Source organism: Amblyomma maculatum, chromosome 2, assembly GCF_055883805.1.
Source record: "Amblyomma maculatum isolate TAMU_Amacu chromosome 2, ASM5588380v1, whole genome shotgun sequence".
In the NCBI taxonomy this organism is placed as follows: Eukaryota; Metazoa; Arthropoda; class Arachnida; order Ixodida; family Ixodidae; genus Amblyomma; species Amblyomma maculatum.
The window spans coordinates 38,329,504-38,356,550 of NC_139345.1; the positions used below are offsets into that span (position 1 = coordinate 38,329,504).

The following is a 27,047-nucleotide window of genomic DNA, read 5'->3' on the forward strand; positions in this document are numbered from 1 at the left end:
TTACAACCAATCAGATTTTATAACAGAAACATCTATATGTTTTTCATGGCAGGCATCTTTTTTCTCTGCATGGACAAACTACATGCTGAATTTAGGCACTGTGCACTATACCAATACAAATAATGCACCATTCAACTCTGGACTTGTTTGTGTTGGCAGCAAACAGCGAGACAAGGATTTTTTTTTTTTTTTTGTTATGTAATTGCATACCAAAGTGCAGGTCAGAACAGTCATTAATGTTGTTTTCTTACTGGAGCAAGTGCTTCCTTCATTCCATCCTCCACTTTCCTTCTTTGCCTCTCTCACTGTGCTAACTTCCAGCCACCCATGCCTCACTGGCACTAGCTATCAGCTAGATGAATTGTCTATGAGATCCGTGTATAATATTGGCTTAAGAAAGTATTGCACAAGATAATTCCAAGGGCAGCCAATATAGCTATATACACAGTGTGCTGTGCTGCTGTGCATATCGCTACTGCCACAAGCTATCACGGGTGTGTGTTGACCATGGATTTAGAGTATATGACAGCTTTTCGTTGTTTGGCAGCTATTTCATTGAGCTGCCATTGGACTTGGCATCAGACTGAATGCTGCTGGCATGTGTTTGCTGGAAGTAGCACAATGCAGTTTTTCGAATGCATGCGTACAGTCGTTTTTGTCTGTTACACTAAGTAACCTTTGATGCTGAAGTGTGATTAGGCAGGCACGGCATGGTGAATGAGACTCACAGTGCATGTTTCATATGCTCACTTAAGTGACTAATACTTGCATTTTGAAAGTGTGTGCTTACCTGAGTGACACCAGGGGCTAGAAAAGCCAGAGTGTGATTTGTTGCAATGTGCAAATACATATCGCTAGGATTCACTGCGAAGTATAATGTCTGACTTCACACACCTTGCACAAATTTAAAAATTATTCAAAGGAAGCGCAGTGGACTCTTTATTGCCAAAGTGATCTTGTGTTGCATTTTCTTTGGCTTCTGATGATGGATGAACTCGGGCATATGCATGTCACTGCTGTATATTGAATCAGGATTTGGCATTTCTGCATCAGGACACTACCTGTTGGTGTTATGAACAAATAATGCAAATTAGAAAATTCTTCGCATGCTGGTTTTAAAGAATGCTATGGGAGCACCTAATGAAGTTAGTTTCATCCTGAACCTATTTTGCAGCGACCTGCACTGAAGAAATTGTAACATCATGCCTACAGGGGTATATCAAAATTTCTTAACAAAATCGATAGCTGGGCATATTAATGCTTCAGCATCCTAGAAAATGGATGCTTTCTCTTCTTTTGTTTTCTTAAGTTGGTCAAAATTGTTTTCTTTCTAAAGTTGGGAAAAGCAGTCTGTGCTAGTGGCAGACATTTATGCTTGAACTAGCCACTTGATATTTTTGTGGATTCAAATTAAAATACATGCATCTGCGATGGGGACTATGTGGAAATTTGAGTTTTCAAGTGAAATCATAATTCCGTCCCTTTGCCTTTCGTGTCATAAGGGGTCCACTTCCTGCAGTGTCTGCCGAGTGTATCTTTTTATCTCTTTACTGGAGTTCTTCACTTGCATGTAAATAAGCAGTTTTGAAATTTATGGAAGGTACAGCTTTCAGTCTTGCAGGCAAAAGCAAAATGGTAGCCCAATGTAAGGAAAGCTACAGTGGCTAATGCTGATCATCTTTTGTTGATTTTGTTTGCAAAAAACAATAGTCGACGGCAGTGGAAGCAAACCAGACTCATCGGAAGGATCCCCGCCCAATGGGTCGCTGTCTTTGCACTCTTCTCTGCATTCCAGTAACGGTAGCACACCCATACAGGAGGTGAGTGATGGCCTCACGTGTGACACTAAGCAAGAATGAGCTTCTGAAGCTTCTGACACACTTCGATTTACAAGTTGCACGTGAAATATAGTTGCTCAAATATCGCTACAAGTACACGTACTGCAAGTCTGATTGTTCGTTTTAGTGTAGAAATATGCTGCCACTCCTGCGCAAGCAACCTGCGCAAGCAGCGTGACTGCCGACTATAGTTTGGGCAATGACCAGTATTCAGCATCAGCTTAATGAGTTGGCAACTAAGCATCCTACCTCTCTGGCACTTGTCACCAGTGCTGCTTTTATATCGCTGTTTGCAGTTTGTCTTCCCAGCTATCTGTCAAATAATTAGGGAACCCTTTATCGCAGATGCGTACGCACACCTTTATTTTATATGTACAGTCATGAGCAAAAGTGGCATACAACATGCGACCGGTGGTGGAGCTTGAAAAAACTACATCGAAACGCCATCTAGCGACAGCAATAGCGACACATGCATGTGGATAAAATGTGGCACAACCACGATGTCTCGATTCTAGAGAGCTGTTGCTAGATGGTGTTGAAATGCACTATTCCTGAGCTATCGCCATCGCCTAAGTGTTGTGTACAACTTTACCATGACTGTACATACTTTTTATTGTGCACTTCCTAAAGCAGGCCAGCGTTTGATCATACCTTACTAACCAATATTTTTTGGAGGCTTTTTATTTTGTTCAGGTCTTGTTCTCCGTTTAGTGGCACCATTTAAGCATGTACAGCTGCTGAGGTCACAGGCTGTCGAGCGGACACACTTGAGAATTTTATGTGCCTCATTTTCTTTTTTTTGTTATGTGCCACCTTTATCCATGCACCACAGCTGCACTTTTACTGACTGCTATTGACTCTCAGTTGCACGTCCTGTGTTGCATTAGGAGTCAGTTGAAAGAGGACCAAGGTAGGCAGATCTGAAGGAAGAATGAAACTGGGATGCGTAGTGGATGACAAAACAGAGCTGTGGGAGGCGCAGAAAGAGGGGCAGCAGAAGAAAGGAAAGGCACTCTGTTTATATTTGGCGAGTCCAAAGATAACGTGCCAGCTTGGAAGGGGGTGCACGCACCATGGGGGATGCTTCTAAATATAGGTGCCCCCTGCCGCATCTGTAGTGGCTGCTTGCACTCTGAGCTCGCATATAGGTGGCACGGGTTAGAAGAAAAAAAAAAAAAAAGGAGGAAAACAAACGAGATAAAATTCAAGCCAAGAAAAAAAAGAAAGAGAGAAGGAAAGGAAAATGCTCTTGTGAGCGCATTCGACTTTAGTGCTTTCCAAAACTAGAACCCCACTGGACGCTATGTAAAAAGCTTGTGTGCACAGCTGTTTAGAATGTGGTATGGGTAAGAAAGAAAACACAGATATTCTGTCTTGTCTCTCACCTCCCTATATTTTCTAGTTTTGCAAATATAAACGAACACATGTCTAGCTCTAGATGACAGCTGTTTGGAGACACATGAAAGAAAGGCCAGTGTATTGCACCTGGAAGCCTCTGGACACCTCGGCACATGTTAGTGATGGCACCAAAGTTTGTGGGCTGTCTGGACTGCTTGCTCCACCTATCATTGCTCACTCTGTTTTCGTCAACAAGTATTTTGTGCTGTTATTGCGAAGTGCTGCCAGCTCTTCTTTCTTTTGGTACATTTTGGTAAGGCCTGTGGCGTGTGTTTAAAGATAACCTTCAACTTAGGATAAGTTCAGCAAGCCTGCGTAGTCGAAGCATAAGAAGTCACAGTGTCATGTGCACCAGTGTAAACAGCTTTTTGAGTTAAGAAAAATGACTTCTCTGATGTGTTCTATTTTACGTGATGCAGGTGTTGTCTGGATACTTGTGTGTAGCCAAAATAAGTTCAAGATCTGTTGCATTTGTGAATCTAGAATTGTTATGTGATGCAAATGTAGAGTAGCAACCTACAAATGGTACCTATTGAGTACTTATTTCAGCCTGGATTGACCATTACTTGGATAACGAGCAGGTTTGCATGTCAAGTTAATGATCCTTTTCTTTGTATGTTTCTTATACCAGTCAGCTGTGGTTCAGTTTTCTTCTTTGCCTCTCGTTAACTTTGTTGATTGAGATTGCAGCAAAATTACAATTTTTTTTTCATGAATATTAAGCTCCTTGAAAATGATTCTGTTTAGTCATTTCTAACGAATGCGATGATGGAAGGGAGGGAATGCTTACCATAGTGTAGATTACTATCACTTCTGTTTAAAGAGTGCGACTTTTCACTCTAGTGTCACATGCAGAAAGAGTGCCTATGGTGTGCTGCACGTCATGTGCCCATGGTGTGCTGCGCGTCATATTAGTACGTTTTTGTGACCACATCGCATGAAGTGCATTCACTCCTTTTGTGAAGACACAAGAAGTACCCCAACATTGCACGTGGCATTCTTTCTCTCATCAAATCACTACTAGCTGTTTCTGAGCAACCAGCTGCAACGAAGTTCTTTCTTATGTACAGCTCTGCTCTGAAATGTTCATTAACGCGAAAGCCTTATCTGGCTCATGGTGAAAATCTCATGTGGGTGAGATCTGTCTGTGAGATCATGCAGGATCAGTGTTGTTCTGGTATATAGTGACATATAGTTGTAGTTAATGATAAATAATTATAGTCAATGATGAGAAAGGACACTCTCTCAAGGAGTTGGGTGCTCCAGGATCCCAGCAGGGTGACCAAAAGCCCTTCGCCTTGCTGCACATAAGGTGGTTTAAGTGCCGCCTTGAATTTTTACTTCTTTAATTCCCTGTAACACCAACGAACCTATACAACTGTGCGACACTACTTGCTTAGAAGTCTGTTGCTGTGTGAGCACTTATGGAGCCCAGAAGTCTAGTTAGGCGAGGGGCCGTTTTTAGAAACCAGCCAATCAGTTATTTTTTTTTCTCTGTTGAAATTCATGGTTTTATTTTGGGAGCACACGCGCATGTCAAGCGAGACAACAAGAAAGGCCAGTTTCGTGCTTTTCTTTTCCTTCGTTCCTGCTGTTAACAACCGTTGTGGAGCATAGCGACGCCAAGACCTATTCTCGTACAACGCGGGGGTTATTTTGTCCAACACCACTTGTGCGTGCGCACCTTTCCCACAAAAACTTGGAATATTTGCGGAGCTTCCTGGCATGAAGCAATCGCTGCCAGACAGTGCGCCTTTAAAACGTGGCCGTGCTGCCAAGACACTTTTCTTGTACTTAGAAGCTGCCAGCCTGTCTTAAGGCAGATCAATTTCTTTGTTTTGCTGTGTTCACTGGTCTCAAATTGTTGTCGTAACTACAATGGTACTGCTATTTCTCATGTAGTCACTCGAAATGCTAAGATTGTCACCAGTTCTTTGGATTCAATCTTATGGCCTCAGTGCACTATTAGCAACTCATTTGACATTGTTGAGGGGTACGATTCATGAATTATGTTTTTTGGAGAGAGAACACCATTTTGTTCAGCAAGGAAACATTTTGGCATGTGGTCTGATCTTATAATTTTCACAAACTGCAACAGTATATTTTGGCTGTTTTTATGCTAGTCGGATATTTGATTCTTATTGCTGGTTACTCTTGCCGGTGCACAGTTTTTGTCTTAGTCACTGCTGAGCCATGTTTGACATCTTAACATAGAATATTCTGTGCAAAACTTATTTTATGTTTTTCTTACATAATTGTAGTTTAACGTGGTGTTAGGTAATTTAGTGTGTGTGCAGAGTAACATCAACTACAGAGTTTGCCAGAGTGATGGTCCAGCATTAGAGCATCTGCTTCACGTAGGGAAAATGATATCAACTGAACATGAAGTTTAATCAATAAACATGAGACTAAATTTTTCTTGCTCCTTGTTCTCTTACGCTGATATTCCATGTAGCGCTCTCCTCGAATCGTAACACTGTTGGGCACAAGCACACTCAGCCGTGATGACCAGCTTTCTCAAGTGCTACTCAATCTCGGTCAGACTATTGCAGAGGGTTGCTTTTAACTTGTTTCATCTGTCTCTTTGTGTGTGGGCTCTCATAGGGGCTAACATCAGCTGAAAAGGTGTAGAGCACACAACCTGTTACTGTTTTGTGACAATCAACGCTTTGATTTCTATTCTGAAAGGTGCAGTCTTCATTTTGATGCAATGATTGACACCCTTTTTTTTTGTAGCCTCTGTTTTTTAAACGTTGCGCAAGGGTGTGCTTATCAACAAATGTGTGCCTAGAATGAGACGGAAAGGTATATGATTTCACAGGGTCCCTTTCAATACGAAGCATCCCTTTGTATCATGCACACGGTCACTTTATGGTTTGCTCTTGACAGCACCTTATATTTATTACGGTGCAATGTCTGTCCCAGGAGCCGGGCACTTCTCCCTACCATCCTCTGAGCCAGGGTGGCAGCAGTGATCTCGCGCTCTACTCATCACCCTCCATGCCCAACATCTCCCTGGGGCGACCCCCCGTAGCCACCAGCTCAGCTGTGAGTGTTTTTGCTACTTCTTCATGCCTGACTTTCATGATCAAAACTTTAAGCGTTCTTTTTCAAGTGTACTTTTGCTTGCATACTTATCTGTCAGTTAAGTTTTTGATGTAAATATATGCATGCTTTGAAATTTTTATCCAGAGAAGCCACCAGAAGGCATTTGTACCTGTTTCTATATTATAACATGCACAGTTTTTCATTGAAATAAGAGTTCACCAAATAAAGATTCTGTGGCAAAGAGCCACATAATAATCTGGAGGTTGTTTGTGATTGGTAAAGAAAATAATGCATTTTTCCGATAACATACAGCATGAATTGTGATAATAGGCATGTGCTAAAATTCAGAAGCTTGTGCCAACTATGTTATATTTTAAGCTTATCTCAATGAAACATGCACTGTATTATGGCTGTTGCACAAAAAGGTAATTAAGCATGCACTGTAGTAATGTTCTTTTTATGCAGCATTAGGATTATTATTATTCTCTGCCGGCACTAACTGTACATATAACTGTCCCTCGTTCAGGATGGCAAAATTCTCAACTCGGTATCTGAGGCCCAAGTGCGGGCCATGGCAGCTGCACGCCTGGGAATGCCCCTCACCTCACATGTGTTGCACTCATCACTGCCTTTCTGCTCACCTCTGCCAGGTAAGCTCGCTTCTTTCTCTTTTTTTTTTTTTTCATCGAATAAAGTGGCAAGGCTGAATCATAGGAGAGGCCTCACAGGAATGTCAGCGTAGTCACTTGTAGATTTCATTTTCAACTGGTCGCGTTTTTCGGGTGTAAATTCAAGCACATTCACACACACACAGTGGAACTTCATTAATTTAAACTGCTTGACTAGAAATTTTTGTATTTAAGCTGATTAAGGGTGATGCGCGAACAGTACTTTTTCTGAACTGAATTGAATGTGCAGAGTGTACTTCTGCAGTCGAATCAAATACAGATAGTGTAGCTCCCCTACCAAGTAGAATGCGAATCATATAGTGATAGCAACAATGAATAGAATATTCAGACTATACATTACTATATTCACTACTTTTGCAGATATTTGTACAAAACTAGCAATAGCATGAAATATTGAAGCACTAATGGTAGCGCAGCGATACAGTGCTAACTTGTGGGCTTAAAGCTACAGCAGTTAGAAGTCTCAGCACCAAACTCCATTAAGAGGCCATAGCACAAGTTGTGTATGTTAACTTTGAGAGTGTTAAACCATGTGTGTAGAAAAATTTCGTTTTATTATTGATGACAAAAAAGAATAAATATGAGACGTAGCCTTTGAGGTTGGGCATCAAGCATAGGTTGCTAAACTTAACTAAACTTGACTAACATATGACCATTATGAATGCTGCCGCATGAATGGACTGTGTAGTGGTGGTACTGAACTCTTCATCCGGCATATACTGATTGCTGCAGTATGCGTCGGTGTGGATCATTTTTTTGAGCAGTCGTCGAAGGCAAACACTACGACGAGCTTTATTCGAACCTTATACCAGTTACTCAAAAAGTATTTAAAAGGTCACGACATATTCAATTTGGTTCAGATAATTTCCCAAATGCATTGTTTATTCGTTCGAATAATTAGCTACATGGCTATTTGATTCGCTATTCAAAATTTTAAAATATTCGAACACCCCTAACACTATGCCTTGTGTTCTAGAGCAGTTTATATTAAATTGCTCCTCTCAATTTATACCCTTCGTTACTTGAACAAATTTTTGGTACCTTTCAGCTTTGAACAATCAATCATGTATACATCTGCATAGATTCTGCATCAGTGTTCATAGGGAAGCATGTGCCTTAACTGCACACAGCTCTGTTCTCAACTCAGCTCAGCTCTACTCTAGCTGCAACTGCTGAATTTGCTAGCGCCTCAGTTATAGCATTATGCAGGTCCTAGCTTAATGACACATTGTCCTGCTGTGTTCACGTGGCTTTTACTGTCCCTGGTGCTTGTCCTAACCCATCTGGTCAATTGCGTTCCTGCTCTTTCATGACCAGTGATAGATGGAGAGTTCACACCTCCTACTAGTCCTGGCTACATCCAGCAGCAGATGAAAGGCCTGGAACAGTCACCCACAGCACCGGGACATGTGCTACAGGTCATGTACGCACCACCACCGGGTACAGTCATCACCGATGCCCAGGTGGCACAGGCTCGCCTACACAGGTTAGTTCTGATTATTTCAAAGCACTGGGGATAGTGTGAGAAATAAAATGAGGACAAACAGAGTCCTTGCACATCATTACAATCCCGAAAATATATAGGATACATTTGTCAATCTAACCAAGCAATGTGACTGTATAATGTAAAGGCACAGCTGTATGGTGCAGATTAACAGGAAAGTTGCCCCTTATTTATTTATAAATTTTTTTTTTTTTCACTTTTAGCCAGTAGTGCCAGTGCTATTGTCAAGGATCTTGTGGGTTTGTCTGCCCAGAATTCGCATACATCACGTGCATTTAGATGAAGGCGTGGGACTTTGCTGGATCCGGAATAAAAGAGATAATTTTGGACACTTGCAAATTCTTCACTTTTCACATTTTTTTCATCTCTTAGACTGATGACCAGCTGTGGCCAAAATTTGTATCAATTTTTACTGACAACAGTAATTCAATGGGAGTTTTCCTCAGCATCCCTTCAAACACTGTCTGTGTTGCTCTCTCTCGTATTTATGAAAAGGGGGCAACAGGTACGCAAAAAAAAAATCAAAGTTAACTAACCACAGACAGTGCACATATTGAGAGTGTTCCATGAGCATGTGTGCTTGACCCAGGACCATCCACCGTCCTCTGGGCAGGACACAGTCGGCGCCACTGCCTCTTGGACATCCCATGCTGCAGCCACAGGGGGTGCTGCTCAATGCACAACTCTTCGAGCAGCAACAGCAGCAGCAGCACAACTTGCTCAAGCAGGTGAGAATGGGGAACAAGTACATTGTGGACGGAGTGCAGTGCTAGTCCTTTTAAGCAGTGAAAGTTGATAAGGTCCTTAACGGATCAAGCCCTCATGTATTGAGCAGCAGTGGCAGGCAAGGTGCTTTGTTGGAAACAGCAGTGCCATTTGACTTTGTCTGATGTCTTCTCTGCACATTGCTGCTGTATTGTTTGTATCAGAGTTAGGCTTGTGACTTCTTGCATCCCACCCTCACTGCCCTACATCCTTTTCAGCACATTCGGCAGACAGTGCTGACGCGAGCGGGCAGCAAGAGCCAGGTGGTGGAGCATGTCGAAGAGGAGACTGAGGCAGCCGTGGCACAGGAGATGAAAGACCAGCCAGAGGTCATCGACCTGACCGACTCTCGTAAGGGGTCATCAGCCTCATCCTCCACAGCAGCGGAAGGCACACCGCCTCCTCCCACCCCTGCCACTTTGCTGCAACTACAGCAGCGACAGCGTGACCTAATCAACCGACACTCACTTCACCTTGGTGCTGGCATGGAAGGTGTGTGATATTGCCCTTGCAAAGAAAGCTGCCTCAGTTATTTTACATTTGCTTCATTAATTCGTTTAGTGGCTGCAGAGTCCTAGCAGCTCTCAGCATCTTGCACTGGGAACACCTGCTACTACGTGCAAATATCCTACTGCGCTAATACCCACTCCCATCATGTTACTCGCACATTTTGGACACTAAAACAAATAACTAAAGAAATAAGTGCATCACTGCTTTTCTAGTGGGGTGACTGATCAATTTTTCATCATTCTCTGTTGATCACGTTTTCCAGCTTTGATCTTCGCAAAGGGAGTGCAGTAATGTCTGTACACAAAAAATGAATGGGGCTTTAGCTGGGGACTGCTCATGGTGCATGGAGTGGTGATCTTATTCTCAAGCACAACACCTGCGTAAAATTCTTCCATTCACTGCCCAGGTTCTGCATTCACTCGGCACCAACACGGTGCACGGCCTCTGTCCCGTGCCCTCTCGAGCCCCCTAGTGAGCCTCAGCCCTCCGGGCGGAAGCAGCAGCCCCCAGCACCAGTCGGAACTGGGAAGCCCCCCTCCTCCCCATGGGAGTCCCCCGCATCGGATGACCACTGCTCTGGCCTATGACAGCCTCATGCTGAAGCATCAGTGTATCTGCGGTGACTACACCAGCCACCCAGAGCACGGCGGCAGACTGCAGAGCATCTGGGCACGACTGCAGGAAACGGGGCTGGTGGCACGCTGTGAGGTGCGTGCATCGGAAACAGAGTTTTGAGTGCTGGGTTGGTGGTCTTACGCATATAGTTCTCTTGGTCGGGGCTTTGTCAAACAATTTGATGCACTACTTATGTGCTGGACCAGAAATTAACTTATACAATCATTTGCCATAGACTCATCACAGCTGGATTACGTACATGGTACCACAAACACAGTGCACCAATGTACTCATGATGAAAAATTGTTTCATTAAAGTGGATTCCACCTCTTGGTTTAAAAAAAAAAAGGCTCTTTTTTTTTGCTATTTTAGGAAAGTCTCTACTATGTGTTTTATATGGCAAAATGTTTAAAATATGGTGTTACAATTTTTTTGTAATGGAAGTAGTTATATCCACTTTTTAAGTTGGGCTGAGCAGCGAAGAGTGCTTCTTTTCATGATTAGCCACTGGTAGGAGGTTTTAAAAGAAAAATTTCTCCTGTTTATACTGTGCTGCAAGTATGCCTTATGGGCATCCTACAAATATGTTAGATGCTTGGAGCTATATTTCTACAAGTATGTCCACTGATCATACCGTCGTAAGAGTACTAAAGGCAGATAATGAATTACTAATACCTGTTCTGCTTTCTTTTCTTTTTAATACAGAGGATCCGGTCACGGAAAGCCACATTGGAGGAGATACAGTCATGTCACGAGTAAGTGCATTTTTGTAGCTGGAGAGTACCTGACCTCAGTGTTAGCGTGCAAGAGCCTAGTAGTAATAAGAATAAGGCCAAACTTTACCTTTGTTGTCATTGTTCATGTGCAGTGAGGGCTACGCTTTCATGTTTGGCACCAATCCCCTCAACAGGCAGAAACTGGAAATGAGCAAACTCGGTAAGTCCCTCTTATCAATCCTAGTTTAGTAATTGTTATTCTTGTTTATTATTTTTTTCGCACAACTCTTGAGGCTCTTGCTTGGTTTCGCATTTAAGTGACTTACATTCTCAGCTTATTTCTTCAAAGCAAAGTTTTATTAAGAGCAACAATGTTTCATATTGTTAGTTAAGGTACTGAGTCGTGCATATAAGGGACAGTTTGAATAATGAGTAGTAAAAAGCATAGTGAAGCATAGCGATATTATTGCTTTCCCTTCAAGAACTCTGAATGGTTGATGTACACTATAGTCTCCTTCACAACCCATTAACACCGGTGAGCCGGGGATGCAAAATTCAGGCTGAGTGCTGTGCAACCAAACTGACTTGGAGACTGCTGCTCAATTGTCTGGAATTCATTTTTGTGTACTTTACTCACTTTTCCACTTATAAAGTTTCATCTTTACTGCTAAAGTGTACTTAACATATTTTGAATCAGTTGAAAGATATTGTGTCATTGCAACACCCACAACGCATCGCTAATGTGTGCAGTGTTTCTTGGCTTCTAATGCTCTTGTGGCATTTTTCAGAGCTTCCAATCAAAAGTTTTGTGATGCTGCCATGCGGAGGCATTGGTGTGGACTCGGACACCACCTGGAATGAGCTGCACACGGCCAGCGCTGCACGCATGGCCGCTGGTTGTGTCACTGAGCTTGCCCTCAAGGTAGCCATGGGTGAAGCCAAGGTAACTGCGCTTGCACACATACTCTTGGAAGACTCGGCATGTGCCATCTCAGTGACACTAGTTCTATTAAATTTGCAACTGAAGCTCATTTGATAAAGTTTATGCCAGATTCTATTTTAAGATCTCCTAACAGGTGCCAGGCTGATGCCAGGCTGGCCTCAGCTTAGTACCATTGGTGCAACAAATCAAACCTTGCTAAGTTAGTTTTTCAAAACTATAAAATACCTACTGTGTGTAGTCTAAGGTGTCTGCTAACACTTATCTTCTGCCCCACCATGGTGGCTCAGTGGTCAGGGTTTGACTACTGAGCCGGGAGACCTGCGTTCGAGCCCAGCCTTATCAGCCACGTTTCAATGGAGGTGAAAAGCAAGCGCCCATGTACTGTGTGATGGCGGTGCACATTAAATAACCCTAGGTGGTCGAAATGATCTCAAGCCCTCTGTAATGTGGGGCCCAGGACAAGCTTTGCAGGAACTAGTCAGGGCTCGTAGGTTGAGAGTAAACACAGAACAATCTTTAGTTCAGTCCAAAAGTTTGGGTGTGCTTAATTGTGCACAAAGGGAACTCGCAGTTTTTCAATGCTGTACCTAGTGGCGATTTCTTTGTTTTGAATTAATTTTATACCATTCATGTTGTATATAAGGTGTCATTTCTTTTTTTAAAGCCATGTAGCAAGTGCAGTAAGTAATATATCTGAAAATATTGACTAGGGTAGAATATCGTCCACTATTTTTTTTGCGGACATATTTTGGCACCAGTAGTTAAATAATTTTTTGCAATTGCAACCGTAATGTGCACTTTCGAAACAAATTATTTCTACAATCTTTCGAATGCATGGTTACTTGACAAGTTGGGGCATTTTCATGCTGGTACTTCCATCAGAATTATGACACCTTGTCTGAAACGTTTCACATCCCTACAAAAAAATGTTAATCGCTGGTATTTTTCACTGCCATACTGAAACATTATCTTTTTTGAGGCCTGATTATACTATTAAGGCAAAAAAATATTTCTTTTCGGTGGAAACAAAAGTGATGTATGAAATGTGTTAAAAAGGCATTGAGAAAAAACGGAAATCGGCCTGCGCTGTTAGGGTACCAAGTTCTATATCACAAAATAAACAATGTGCACTGTGAAAGGAGGGCCTTTAGAAGCTAGAAAAGAGCACAAAATGAAATGCAGATGGCGCCATCACCGGCTGATTTCACAGTTAAAGTGCATGCATCGCCACAGACTTGTTGCTGTGGATCCCAGAGCCTAGGCAATGCCGCGATTCACTTAAAAATGGTAACAGCCAGTCCTTTTTATAAAGGTAAGGACAGCATGAGCCTGGATCAAGTTGTTGTAAGATTTTTTAAATACAATTTTCTGAGTCATAAATGGGCCTATCACTGCCAGACAAGCATCAACATACTCAGAAAGATCTAAAGGATCACTTCTGTACTGAGAACAGTGGTTGAATGTAGTTGTCTGCAGTGCCCCCTTAAATCTCACCGCTCAGCAACGTTGATATTTATTTTGTTTGTATGTATGCGCGCATGCCTCTGTGTTTGCATTAGCCTTCATTTCATGTGAAACTTTTATTGCTCTACATGGGAGAATACCCTTTTTTTTTTTTTAGTGTTGACATCTTTTTTTTTTTATTCTATGTTCACAGAATGGTTTTGCCGTGGTTCGTCCGCCTGGTCATCATGCGGAGTTCAAGCAGGCAATGTGAGTAATAGGGCACAGAAACTGATAAACAAATTTCAGTGTTTCACTTTGTAAGACTTCTTGGCACATTTTTGTGAAGAAACAGGCAATGCAAGCCCCAGAAATAACTTTGACTTTAATCTCACTAGGTCCTTCTAAAGGCTTTCGCATAAGGAGCAAAGAAAGCTTACTGTGAAAGCACTGGTTAAGAATCTCCATTGAATGCAAAGTATGATCATTACAGTAGATAGCTAGGCATCCTGCATTGCGTTTTGCTGCATGGCAACTAAGTGTGTGCAATAAAATAAACTGTGAGTCTTTGACATCGATCTTGCAGTGAATTAAACCCTAAATAACTGAAGTAAAAAAAAAATGTCCGTCAAAATTATAATTTAAGATGTTGTCAAGTCAGGCCTCCAGTAGGAAGCCTTATTGGATATGTTAGCAGCTTAAATCACTGTACTAAATTTACTTTAGTAGGCTTCAACAACTTTTAAGACAAAAGCACTGCACTTGCTGCATCAAGATGCACATTTATAATGCTGTATATATAACCAGAAATTGGTCCAAATAATATTTAATGGTAACTGTGTGTGTCTTTCAGGGGATTCTGCTTCTTTAATTCTGTGGCCATTGCTGCGAAACAGCTTCGACAAAAACTCAAAGTGGAAAAGATCCTCGTTGTTGACTGGGTATGTGTCATTTGACATTTTCTCTTCTCACAATTCCATTTTTTGGTGCAATCTGTATTTTTGGTAGCTTTGGAGGTTTGTCGCATAAAATGGTTGCAAAAGCTTTGTTAGTCATGAGACGGCACACAGGTGACATGCAAATGGCAAGTCAAGCATGGTTCCTGAAGCACACAAGTTATGACTAGAGTCATGAGAAAGTTAACTGAGGATAAATGACGGTGAGAATACATATAACGGGGCGTCCCAGCTAAATGTAACCAAGGTTCTAAAATACAGTGAGCCCTAGCCTCGTGAAACCAATTCAGAGCTGTTGGGTCACCCATCCTAATCTCCAGTATCTTTTTCGTTCACTTTGGTTAATTTGTGAGAACTAATTAGCTATTCTTTAAATCATTGGCTTGAGTAAAAAAAAAAGGTGCCGATACATAAGTTGCACATTGCCTCAAAAAGATGGCTATCTACATTGTTTCCCTCACACTGCAATTTACACAGCTGTATTTTTGAGCCTTCAGAAAAAGCTTACTCATCCAAATCTCCAGTATCTTTTTCGTTCACCTAGGTTAATTAGTGACAACTAATTAGCTATTATTTGAATCATTGGCTTGTTGTAAAAAAAGGTGTCAATACAAAAGTTGCACATTGCATCAAAAGATAGCTAGCTACATTGTTTCCATCACACTGCAATTTATGCAGCTGTATTATTTTTGAGCCTTCAGAAAAAGCTGTCACATGACCAGCTCTTACTATCATTTGCCAGGTATGTACACTGGGCTTCATCAAAGAGAGCACTGCAGAGAAAGGCGGATTTTGTTATCTAGGACGCGTCTCAGGGTTTCAAAGCGGCGCCACCGTCACGAGAAAGTCTTTTTAATTGCACAGTGTACTGTTTTCACTGGTAACAATATTTCTTTACGTAAATGCTAGCTTGATGGAATCAATGTATGCACCGTATTCCTTAAAACCTTGGTTATATTTAGCTGGGACATCACATATATTGAAGGATCTGCCAGTTTGCTATGCATTTGAATTGTCGGATGCTCTTATTTGCCACATCTCATTGCTATCCAGCTTCTGCATGCAACTTCATTTCTTTTATCCCTTTTATCTTTTCTGCGGCATGCACATTACTTTGTGTTCTTGATCAGTCATCATTCAAACTGTTGCAAGCATTCCTTTATTCTGCTTACCACAGCTATACCCACCTGCTTCATGCAGCCAAGGTGTAGACAAAGCTTCTTGTTGTGAAAATGTGTGAAAACTTTTTTTCTTCTTCTTTAAAATGGAGTCGCATTGAGGTTACCATTCTCACGGTGGGAATGTTCAGCCTTGGACTGATTTCTGCTTATACAGTTGAACCAATTATATCAAACTTGGGTAGATCAAGTTATCCTTTATATCAGACTGTTTCTGTGTACTGTGAACCTACAATGTGAATGTATAGCAAAACATGTTTACAGTACAAAAATTAGCCGTCACAACCTAAAGATCGAACTTTGGACATTGCGGTCAGCTCGAGAAGCTTGCTTTCCCTCAACACATCTCTGGAGGTTAGCTTTCCCACGAGAGTGTCAATAGCTCATCGAAAAGCCGCTGTTCCATTCATGGCGGCTGGCAACACTTGGAATGTTAATGCTTCCAGGGAGCATCGACAGTGGATAGAAGAGCCGACACCACTCACGCATTCGTTTGTTGGGCCAACGACAATATGCGGTTTTGATGCATTGCGGTAATTGTGCCAGCATTGTCAAGAAGTTTGCACGCATGGAGCTTCGTGTTGCATAATGGCAGCTGCGAGTCAGCAGAGTCTTCCCTTTTTGATAAAACTGGAAATTGTTAGGAGTTTAAAGAGGTGAGAAGAAATCCGAGCTGCTGCAGCATACAAGGTTTCAAAAATGCTCTGAGCACTGTTTTGAAAGACAAGGATGACGTTTGGGCTAAAGTGGAGAATAGACCTGGTGCCCGCAGCACCAGACGTGTCCGTAATGCTGCGTAAGAAGATTTTGAAGCAGCGGTGTCCAAACGGTTCCTTGAAATTCGATAACGAGCATTCCCGTTTCTGTTCCGATGACTGAACTGAAAGCAAAAGATCTTGCTTTTGTTCTCAACTGATCCAACTTCCACGTTGGCTCCAGTTGATTGCACCGCTTTAAAGAACGTAACAAAATCGTTGTCAAAGCAATCACTGGAAAGAGCCGTGCAATGGCTGGCGACGCTGCGAACATGTGGATAAAGGAAACTTGAGGCCACATCTCAGCACACTGCATTATTTTGGCAGATGCTTTCGAATAAGACGCGGTGTGTCGTGACGACAAGTCTAACGATGGGAAAATGAATAAGACTAGAATAGTGCTGCGCACCCAACGTGGATGGATCCACAAAGCTTTTACCACTTGTGATCAGCAAAATCAAGTCTCTGCGATGCTTCCAGAATGCGCTTTCAGTTCCCGTAACTTACAGGTCCAACTTCTTTCCAAGTGGCTCTAGACTTGGAAGGATGACCTGGTAGGCCAATATCGCAAAGTCTGCCTCCTCGTAGACAATTTGCAGACAAAGACATCATTGCCAATGTCACAGATAATCAGGACAACTGATGCGAACTGTGGTGAGGACTTGAGAGAACCTGTGCCCATATGCTCCGACGTGCTCCATACGCTCAGTTGGGTTCATCGCTACTGCGTATCACTTGGAAACTGTGATCTCAGCTGTTTAGAGTCCCTCAGTAACATGGCAAAATCCATTCAGTCCAAAGCTGTAAAAATGAAGAAACAGAAAAAAAATTCAATACTATTTTGCTCCTTAATCTGCGCCCTGTAAGTGGCTATTATAGTAATGCATTTTTTTCCATCTCTGTATGTTTTGTTTGTTGTTATATTTACTGCTACTTTTATACTGAATTACACATTGTATCGAACTCGCAGGCATTTTCTTGCAAGTTCAGTATGTGCAGGTTCAACTGTATATAATGTACATCAGTGGACTTCTCTGTTCTACTTCAGCTTTTGTAGACTACGAACACTGAGCTCATTCTAACGTGTGTGATGAGCGTAAGGAACAGATGGAGTTATAAACGCTGCAAACAACATTGAAGCTTGCACTGAAATGACAACAAAATTTCTTTGTTTCAAGTTGCACCAGCTTTTTGAATGCATTAAGTAAAGTGTTTTATTCGGTTGTTTTATTCCAGGATGTCCACCATGGAAACGGGCTGCAGCAGATATTTTATGATGACCCACATGTGCTGTATATCTCCCTTCATCGACACGACGATGGAAACTTTTTTCCTGGCACGGGTGACCCTCAAGAGGTGAGGCTTTGCACTTTGCCAGCTTTTGCCAATTTGTTAATGGGTCACAACTGTTGCAAACAAAAATTACTAGAGAAAAACATGGTAGTAATTAGAACATCGCCTTCAATGAAATGAAAGGAGACTTTACCAGTAAGTGCTTTACAATTTTCAACTTAACCTCACCAGACTCTACTACTCAATCTCCTGAGGCAGTGTTGAAGATGAACATAGTCTGCAGCTCTCATTTTTTGGTAATGAAGGATGCATCGCCACACCACCAGGACCCTTCCTTTCTGTGTGGAGGTCCATTTAAAGTATATTTTGACAAGCGAGCTGTCACAAACAACCCAGAACTATGCACAACCCTGGCTTGCTGCTTTGGGTGAATTGAGCGTTATTCGTTTTGGAGATACTTGCGAGTAGCATAAATTTTAATTCACAACTGTTGTAACAGCCAGTGATAGATTACCTGCTTGTGGTTATTTGTATTGCAAGGGCCATGGGCATATATTTTCAAGACTAATTGGCACCAAGTTATCATAATACATAGTAAGCAAGAAAGTCCAAGGCTTTGCAGCCTCAGAGAAAAATGGATAATGGTAGCATCGATGACTCATGGCCGCTATGTGATTGAAATGAACAAGGAACAGCACCTCGAAGCTTATTATTCCAGGCTGATGGAGCCAATGACAGAAGTGTGTCATTATGCAAAGAAGACAACTTTGATTACAATGGAAGCTGTTGGTTATCTAACTAGATTTAGTGAACTGTACTCAGAAATTAATAGGTGAGGATTTGAGTGCTACCTCAATCAAAGACTTCTATACAGCAGAACGTATGCCATTGCTCCAGTCTACGTGAACATGGTGAATGGCAGGTGTTCTTTGTGGTACCACATATTGCATGAATAGTTTGCGAGCATAAGCGTAAAGATCTTCATGGCAGTATGTGGGCTGCACATGTGCACAAAGAGATACATAATAAAATATTGGACAAGTGACAAGGTGACCCTCTAAATGTTGCAGGCTTGCTAAGCGCTTGTGTCACCTTTCGTCATCTACCGATTACTTATGCATGGACTGTTGTTCCTGTTTTGTGATGTCCACCCCTTCATTTAGGTTGGCATTGATAATGGCACTGGCTTCAACATCAACATTGCCTGGTCCGGTGCACTGAACCCCCCCATGGGTGATGCTGAATACATTGCAGCCTTTCGGTTAGTGTGCTATTTTCTTTCTTAAACATTATCATCAAAATGCTTATGTTCTCATGATTTCCTTTATTTTTACACACAGAAGCACCTATCTTTTCTTCTACTCCTGATGCACTCGTGTCATTTATACTTGTTAAGCTTGTGTTTTACTTGTTCTATATTGCAAATGCAGTGGTCTGGTCAGGGACACTTCATTGTTATTTTTATTAGTGTGAGCCTTCTAAGTGGTTACACTTACCTGGTTACAATTTCCTGAAAACCTTTCATCCTCATTTGCTCTTTTTGAAATTGTGCACAAATTGCTGATCATGTCTTTCTCTTTGTTGTCGAGTGCAAGAAAAATATCCATGCTTTTGTGCATTTTCATCAAAGGTAGCCTCGTTTATAATATCCTTTTCTGGCCATTTTTTTTCGCTCAGGACCATTGTGATGCCCATAGCCCGGGACTTCGACCCAGAGGTTGTCCTGGTTGCTGCGGGCTTTGATGCTGCTGCTGGTCATCCACCTCCACTTGGTGGATACCAAATATCACCAGCCTGTAAGATATTAGGCTCTTTCCTTTTCGACCATCTTGTGGTGTATGGCTGTAGCAGAGCATTGTAGTCACTATAACACCTAAGTTATAGTCCTAGCTGGTCGAACTGGCTTAAGGAACAGGTTTATTCCATTGGTAACAAGCTGTGGCTGGTTGGAATTGCTGTGCAACACTCATTCATGGTTTGGTCCAGATTGTTGTAATTGTAATTATTAGTACGAAAGCAATCATGCACTCAGACCAAGATTATTGTCCAATTTTTCTTGTTTGTTTGTGCCTTTGCCACTAAAACGAAAAAACAACATCAGGGCGGATTTGAACTTCCTGGTTTTGAACCTGAGCACTTGGGTTCAGTAGCCGAGCATCTTAACCGCTAAAGCACCATAGCTTTTTTTTCTTTATTGCATGGGAAAGCTTCCGTAAAAAAAAAAAAAGAAAAACTCCACTTACTTAAACCTTTTCATGTCTGAAATCACCGGGCTGCTTAATACAAGCCCGCTATATCCCTAGCCCGACAATGTACCATCATCAAAACATCAAAATTCTGGGAGGCACACACATTCATCTAAGTACGGCATCCAGTTTGGAGGTTCTTCGCGTGCAGCATATACACTCCTCACCAAAGCACACTGCTCCCGAAACACGGATTTGGATGATCTTGGCGGCTCGGCATGCCTGTCCATCATACGGCTTTTCCAAAGGCTGAACAGTCCCATCAACACAAATAGATCATAATGCACAACAGAGTTTTTGTCAAGAGGCAAAAATCTAAACGTATATGGTGTAATTTCAATGTCCTTTTTAAGAGTTCTTTTTAGTATGTCCAAAAAGAACATAGCATCATGGCACAGAATAAAGCAATGATCAATTGTCTCAGGCACATTACAGAGACAGAAGTTCACCGTCCAGGGCACAAACATCTCCTTATCATGAAGAAATGTCTTGACAGGCAACGTCACTGTGTGTAGTTCAAAAAAGAACATTTTTGCAGCTGCCTGAATGCACATTCAACTAACATGCTTGCTTTCCGTCGTAACCAGGCTTATAAGTATGGTTAACACCCGCCGTTTGATGCGGCAGCTCCCAAAATAGTGCCACAAGTGGCGTTAAACCCATGGCTTCTGCAGTCAAGCTCGCCGTTGCACTGGAGCTAATCGCGGAGGGCACAGTTCCGCCATTTGACACACTACATTGGTTTAACAGAGATAACCCCTGCCAATGCTTTCCATGTGGAAACTTTGCTATGAACATTGCACAGTAAATGGGCTAGCTGCTCTGAGACCTACTTTCCCTAATATACCGAGGCATATTTGCTATAGGACAGTAATTATGGCACTTCTATGATAAGCACATAAGTATACAAAAAGGATGCAAGTTTCATGAAACCCTGTTCTTAAATAAGAAAAATAGCCTCAGGTGTAAGAGACAAGTGATAGTTCTGTGCTCTGAAGCACTGTACAGTGTATGCAAGTGATCTGGCAAACTGTGTCAGTTGTAGTTACTGGTTTTAGAGAAGCAAGCTGACTCAAATCCTTCAACATGACCACAAATAGAATTTTTTTTAAGTTGTGTTAGTTAGCTTTTTAAGTGGAAAAGAAGCTGGACTTCACCAGGCTACCACAACATTTAATGGCAGCTATCTAAAAGACCAAAAAGAAAATATGGCCATTTCTTTGCAGGGCTGTTTTTGTTCTTCCCTGACAACAGATGGTGGACTGTTCCTCAGGGCAAGTTGGTATAGGTAGAGGAGGAAGGTAGACATGCAGCACTGTCATCAAAACTGAAGTTTTGTGGTTCATGGAGTAGAGCCACCTAGCAGAGGCAACTAATAATTACAAATTCTGGTGATGGAAAAATCACAGCAGTGGTTGTTGCTGTGGCAGCCATGTGGGCTTATATGTGACTGGGATGTTCTGTTCCATTGGACACTACAGAACCAAGTACAAAGCACTACATCAGTAAAGTATCATAACTATAATCTTTGTCAATGCAACCTTCTATAAGCACATTCTCATCATCATTTCTTGTGCATTTAGAATGCGCTGTTGGAAGCAATACAGCCAGCACTGTCATGTTTTGGCTGAAGAGCTGTCAACATTGAGCCACGACTGCTCTGAATAAACACGATGGCTTTGCAGGTTTTGCCTACATGACCAAGCAGCTCATGACACTGGCCAAGGGAAAAGTGGTGCTTGCTCTAGAAGGAGGGTGAGTGAAATTTCAGTGTCATTCGTCTTATGCTATCTCGAAGGCTTTTTTTCCGTTTAAGTAGTGTTCATGTCTGGGAATGTCTTACTTCGAAAGAGATTTTGTTCCATATTAGCATTTCAGTTGAAAGTCTAACTCATGGCCTAGCTGACTTCTTTTATCTGTCCTTTTCTATTTTGCGCTAGTCCAAGTGCGCCTGTGAGTCACTCTAGAACCGACTATGCCAGTCAAAATTTATACGAGATTGGTTTGCGTGCTATAACTCTTTATTTGAGTAACTAGAGCACTGTCTGCTGTGCAGGTGCTAGTCATGTAATTCCTAGTTGAAAATAAATAGAGGACTGGAACTGGCCAAAACATCATTTTGAACCATAAAGTCTCTCACTCATACCTGGAGGGAAAATTGGTGGCATGGCATATTTCATCCTTAAATGACATATGCCAAACACATTAGGCCTCATATATTTCGCTTGGCCAGCGGTGGGCCAAAACTGCAGATTCGAACATAAAAATACAACACATTTTTTTAAGCAGATATTAAAAGAATGCTTTGCTAATTTCCGCACAAGCCTAATGTCAAACACTCATTCGTGTTAAATTTGTTGAGGTACCTGCCATGAGTAAGAGGGAGAGTTAAGGCAGCTGGCAAACTAAACTGCCATTTATGTGGACAGCAATCGGGGATGCATCTGCACTTGTGCCTCGCATGGGCTGCTTCTAATTTACTTGCGCCTGGTGTGTTTGCAGATACGATCTGCCGTCCATCTGCGACTGCTCCCAGGAGTGTGTGGCTGCCCTGCTCGGGGACGAGTGTACACCACTGCGTGAGGAGGAGGTCACCCGGCAACCCTGCGCAGCTGCCGTCCAGCTGCTCCAAAAGACGGCTGCTATCCAAGGTGTGTGAGAGCATTTGTATGAATGAGTTGTGTTCAGGAGGTGGAGAGCCTTAGCTTCCAGCAGTGTGCAGGGTACGGTAAAATAAAATTACAGAGCACTACTGTAGCTCAGCACTGCATTTCTCTTTCACTACCTCTTGCACCCTTGTCTGCATGTGGGATTGAAAAAGCAGAGTTGCTCACTGTTGAAAATGTTTTTTTGTTTTTAATTCTTCTGTACTCAACTGTTAAGTAGAATGTTCATATTCAGTGCATTGTGCTCTTTTAAAGCTAGTCTCGGCATGCAGCTATAGTTTGAAATCATTTAGTGACTATTGCATTATTTGGACAAATATGATACCTATGACTAAAATGCAATATTTTGCAGTGGTGGTGATGAATGTCTAAACGATGCTCTTAAACACAGCTCTATGCCTAAGGGAAGGAGAAAAAAGGCCTTGCCGGTTTGTTTAGCACAGAGCAAAGAAACATCAGGTTCAGTCTTCTTTTTTTTTTTGTTTTCCACGAGGACATAGTGGCTTGCCGTTATTACAAATTGGACAGCGTCGAGAGTGTAGATGTTTACTAAAAGCACTGCGCTAGCATGCTGAATGTGTACGCATGAATGTGCTTGCATGGTGATACTGTTAGAAGCTTCCTAAAACAGCAAAAATTTATGCTTTTGTCATCGTATGCAGCATGTGCATGTTGTGTTTATCACTAAGCCTTGTTTGTACATTGTCTGCGCAGCACCACACTGGCCATGTGTCAAGAAGTGGGCAGCCACCATGGGCTCCTCCCTGCTCGAGGCTCAGCAGAAGGAGAAAGAAGAGGTGGAGACAGTTACTGCCCTGGCTTCCCTCTCCATGGCTGCTCAGATGCAGTGAGTGAAACCCCACCAACATGCACCTTTTCACATGTACTGTGCCCATGGAGTGCACCAGCTTTTCCTTACAGCATTGTGCTGGAACCTACAAAAACTAACTTGCCTGTCAAAGTTTTCAAAGAAAAATAATTTCTTTGTTGTAAGCGCATAGCATTTACAGGGCCAACGTGAGCACTTTATTGACTTTCGACGCAGCCTTAATAAAATGCAGTGTTATCCAGGTGATTCCGGAAAAAAAAAATAGCCTCAGTGGAATACATGTCTCTATGGAAGCTCCTGTTCTGGTTCTGATACATATATACATTTTTGTATATGTGCAGCATATGCTGTCGTTATCCATCTTATCAGCATTCTAATAAGTGGAGCCCACAGAGACCCCACATATGCTAAGCAGTTTAAATGTCCTTAGATCAGGCCATGAGAATGGCAATCTTTCTTTTTGTTTTCTTTAAATCAGTTACTTTAACAATGATTACTCTTTTCTTGAAGAGTAGAATTAATTAGTGGCATTAAATAACCAGAGATTTGTTATTGCCCCTATGCAAAAATTTCACTTCTAGGCATGGATGGTGCATACTTTAGGACAGGCACAGGTTTCTTTAGGTGTTGAAAGAGGGCCGAGTTCTGCAATAAGAGCAGCCAATCTGAATAGCTTTGCAGCAGGCACCGAATATTGCAGAAAACCACGGTCTGTTGAAACTGTGTGATGAAACATCGGTGCAGTAAATAGGAACCATGATTTTTAAAAAAATGAAACTGCTTGTTTATGTTGTCGTCTGAAGCAAGTCATTGGTGGCTGAGTCAGAGAAAGAACTTTGAATGGCTGTGAAACTAAAAGCATTTGAATTCTGTCCAGAAATACATTCAGCAAACAAGTTATTCTGCAGTTCAAAATGCAAGTTCGGCAGTGTTTTCAGTTAGCTGTTGTACATTTCATTGATTGCGTCAAACTGCTTAGACTATCAATTTCTTGATGCTGGTGTGGGATGGGCTTATTTTATTTTGTTGCTGCTTTTTTGGAGCTTGCCATCTGAAAATTTGACAAGCTGTTGTGAAACCTATGTACTATAAATAAGGGCTGTTCTGTACTACCCCTCTTCTATAATTAGGCCTTCATGCGAGTCCCATTCGAGTTTATATTACTCACTCATGAAGGCTGTTCAGCTAGAAACCATGTGTCCACTTTGCTGTGAAAAAAATTTTGCCTGCCTTAAAAATTGCTTATAAATGGTCACAGCTGTGTCAGCAGATCTGCTTTTTAAAACGGGCTGCAGATAACCTTTCTCGAGATTGACACAGTCTCACTTGCATTTTTACAATAGTAGTCCGAGATCTGCTCTTCACTTCTTGTTCAAAAGCCTTTAGTCTAGATGCGAATGGGAGAGCTAATATGTGGCAGCATAGATGCTGACAGAACTGCATGTGTAAGGATGCTTTTCATGCTGTTGTGCACATGACAAATGAATGAGCTGGAACAGGGCACATGTTAATGCTCAGGACATATCTGAGCGCATTCCATGTGATCAAATACTCTCTTGAACCTCCATTTTGTGAATGACCGCATGTATATGAGGTACCATTGGTGCCTAGTGGTTCTCCATGGTAGAACTGTGCTGAGCAGATGAAGGATGGAAATGCAGAGGCAATGGGACAAATGCAGCGTGGTTGTGTCATTTGTTACAAAACTGCGCTACACATAGAAATAGAAGACAGAGCAAACAGAAAAAAATAGTGGATTAACCTACCTAAGCCTGGTTATAACGAGCAAAAGCACCTGTCGCGGCGTTTGTGCATTGCCTCAGAGATATCAGGTGGATGGGGTACTGTATCGGAAGCCATTGTACTTTCCCAGGCGAGACTGAGAAGGTGCCACTGCCACACAGGATGGCCTGTAACATTGTCTAACACACAAACGCTAGATGATGTTAGACAACATTGATAGGCTCTGAACCTCCAGGTTAGTGTTTTCACACTAATATGATCTGTGCTCATTCTGCGGCCTCTTTGCTCCATCTCCTGTCCCATAGTCGATGACATCATAAATAATCTCTGCCAGCCTATGCAACTTGCAACTTTGAGTTCACTATTCTCTTTCTCTCTCCCTCTCTTGCACCACGTATGCAACAGCGGTCCAAAATCCGATCCACCTCCAGAAGATGAACCAATGGAAGAGGACCAAGATAAGTGAGTGGCTGACTGTGTATATGACAGCAGTCCTCAAACGCAATGGAAAGTTTTTCGACTGAACTGGTGCGAGCTGCTGTGGACTCCCGCCCAAATGAGCCAAGGAACACAAGTTCACCCCGACAACCGTCAATGCATCAGCAATGCAACTGTCAGTGGCACAGCTGCTTTCGGTCGCTCCCCACGATCAGAAATGAAGCCACAGTTGGTGCCGATTTCAAAGGCCGTGCAGGCCAAAAATGAGAAGCAGTTGATGAACACAGCAAAGTCCTCGGAGAGGCATACTCCTGTTACCCGATCACTCTCGGCACATCTGCAGCCTGTTACTGTTTTTCGTATTTTGTCAACGTTTGTTGTCACGGAGCGTTTATTTGCCAGTTGCGACCTGAAGCTGCTGTAAAAGTGGCAGTTGGCCTGTTTGATGAGGGCACCTGTTTGCAGGCTCGAACAAGCTAGCAGGTGCCAGTTTTGGGGCCATCATTTCAACTGCACTACCTGGGAGCAGCATCAGCATCTTGTAGAGCCTCTCACTTGTGAAAAATGGGGGATTATTTCCAAGCATGTTATATCATGAGTATTACAGTCATTTGGCTGCAGTCAGTTTTAATAACGTTTGCCTGCCCGGCATTCTTTATCCCCTGGTGTCTGTTTACACTGATTTGTGCCAACAGAAATTCTCACCTCATGCCGTCTATTCGTTGTACAGATGCAAAGGCAGCAAAATCATCTTGTGTATGATCAACGCAGATTCCATCTGTCCTGTGTCCGCCAGCTGGACAATTAAGGACAGGACATGCTAGGCATATTTTTAACATCGCAGCAAGCGACGTTGTGAATTGTTGGGCCACACAACTCATTAGCTGTGGAGATTTGTCTTGTCTGACATTGTCATAGCGCAGTTTTTGGAGCACATGGTTACACTGAGTGCCGCAAGTGCATCACCCATACTTTTTATAGCTCCCAAAAAGCTGGGGTCAATAGTTCTACTTTTGCACAAGTTGCCTGCTGAAAAAAACAAAAACAAAACAAAAAAAACAATGCTATCATACAATGTGGTGTTGTGGCATCGGAACTTGCATATATGTGACTATGCGCAGTTCACATGCAGTAGCACGTGGTGCAAGTCAGTGAAGTGGCGTTACAGGCTTGTTTACTCTGGGAAAGAAATGCTTTTTAAGACTCGTGATGGCTTGATCAGATGTGTTGAGGGATGGTAGAGGCTATTTGTCAAGAAAACAACCTGAGAAATCGGATGTAAGAATGGAGTGGAGGAAAGATGGAAGTATTGACACAATGCTGCATTGGGCTCTTACACTGGGCATGAGAGGTTTGTATTTGCTATGTACAACTGCACTTTGTATGAGCACAAGTGTGCACACATTGTCTGCTATACAGCCTCAATACAGCATCAAGTAGAGAAGCAACTAGGTTCCCTCTTTCTTTCTGTCCA

The 27,047-nt window shown here is 42.3% G+C and overlaps 1 protein-coding gene across 11 annotated transcripts in view; it reads left to right on the forward strand.

Moving 5' to 3' along the window:
• Positions 1-26,635, forward strand: part of LOC146198406 (histone deacetylase 4-like) — a 334,009-nt gene extending 307,374 nt beyond the window's left edge. For 10 of the 11 annotated variants that reach the window (XM_084593895.1, XM_084593900.1, XM_084593893.1 and 7 more), the window contains 19 exons: positions 1,711-1,820; positions 6,162-6,284; positions 6,811-6,934; positions 8,291-8,459; positions 9,067-9,205; positions 9,461-9,734; positions 10,159-10,460; positions 11,073-11,122; positions 11,236-11,303; positions 11,872-12,026; positions 13,684-13,739; positions 14,323-14,410; positions 17,595-17,714; positions 18,815-18,912; positions 19,329-19,447; positions 21,583-21,652; positions 22,400-22,548; positions 23,278-23,410; positions 25,541-26,635. In XM_084593895.1, coding sequence (XP_084450021.1) covers positions 1,711-1,820; positions 6,162-6,284; positions 6,811-6,934; positions 8,291-8,459; positions 9,067-9,205; positions 9,461-9,734; positions 10,159-10,460; positions 11,073-11,122; positions 11,236-11,303; positions 11,872-12,026; positions 13,684-13,739; positions 14,323-14,410; positions 17,595-17,714; positions 18,815-18,912; positions 19,329-19,447; positions 21,583-21,652; positions 22,400-22,548; positions 23,278-23,410; positions 25,541-25,601 — 2,408 coding nt within the window. In that variant the 3' untranslated portion in view covers positions 25,602-26,635. The remainder of the gene's footprint in view (positions 1-1,710; positions 1,821-6,161; positions 6,285-6,810; positions 6,935-8,290; positions 8,460-9,066; positions 9,206-9,460; positions 9,735-10,158; positions 10,461-11,072; positions 11,123-11,235; positions 11,304-11,871; positions 12,027-13,683; positions 13,740-14,322; positions 14,411-17,594; positions 17,715-18,814; positions 18,913-19,328; positions 19,448-21,582; positions 21,653-22,399; positions 22,549-23,277; positions 23,411-25,540) is intronic. The other variant, XM_084593892.1, reaches the window with a different exon arrangement.
• The last annotated feature ends 412 nt before the right edge of the window (positions 26,636-27,047 follow it).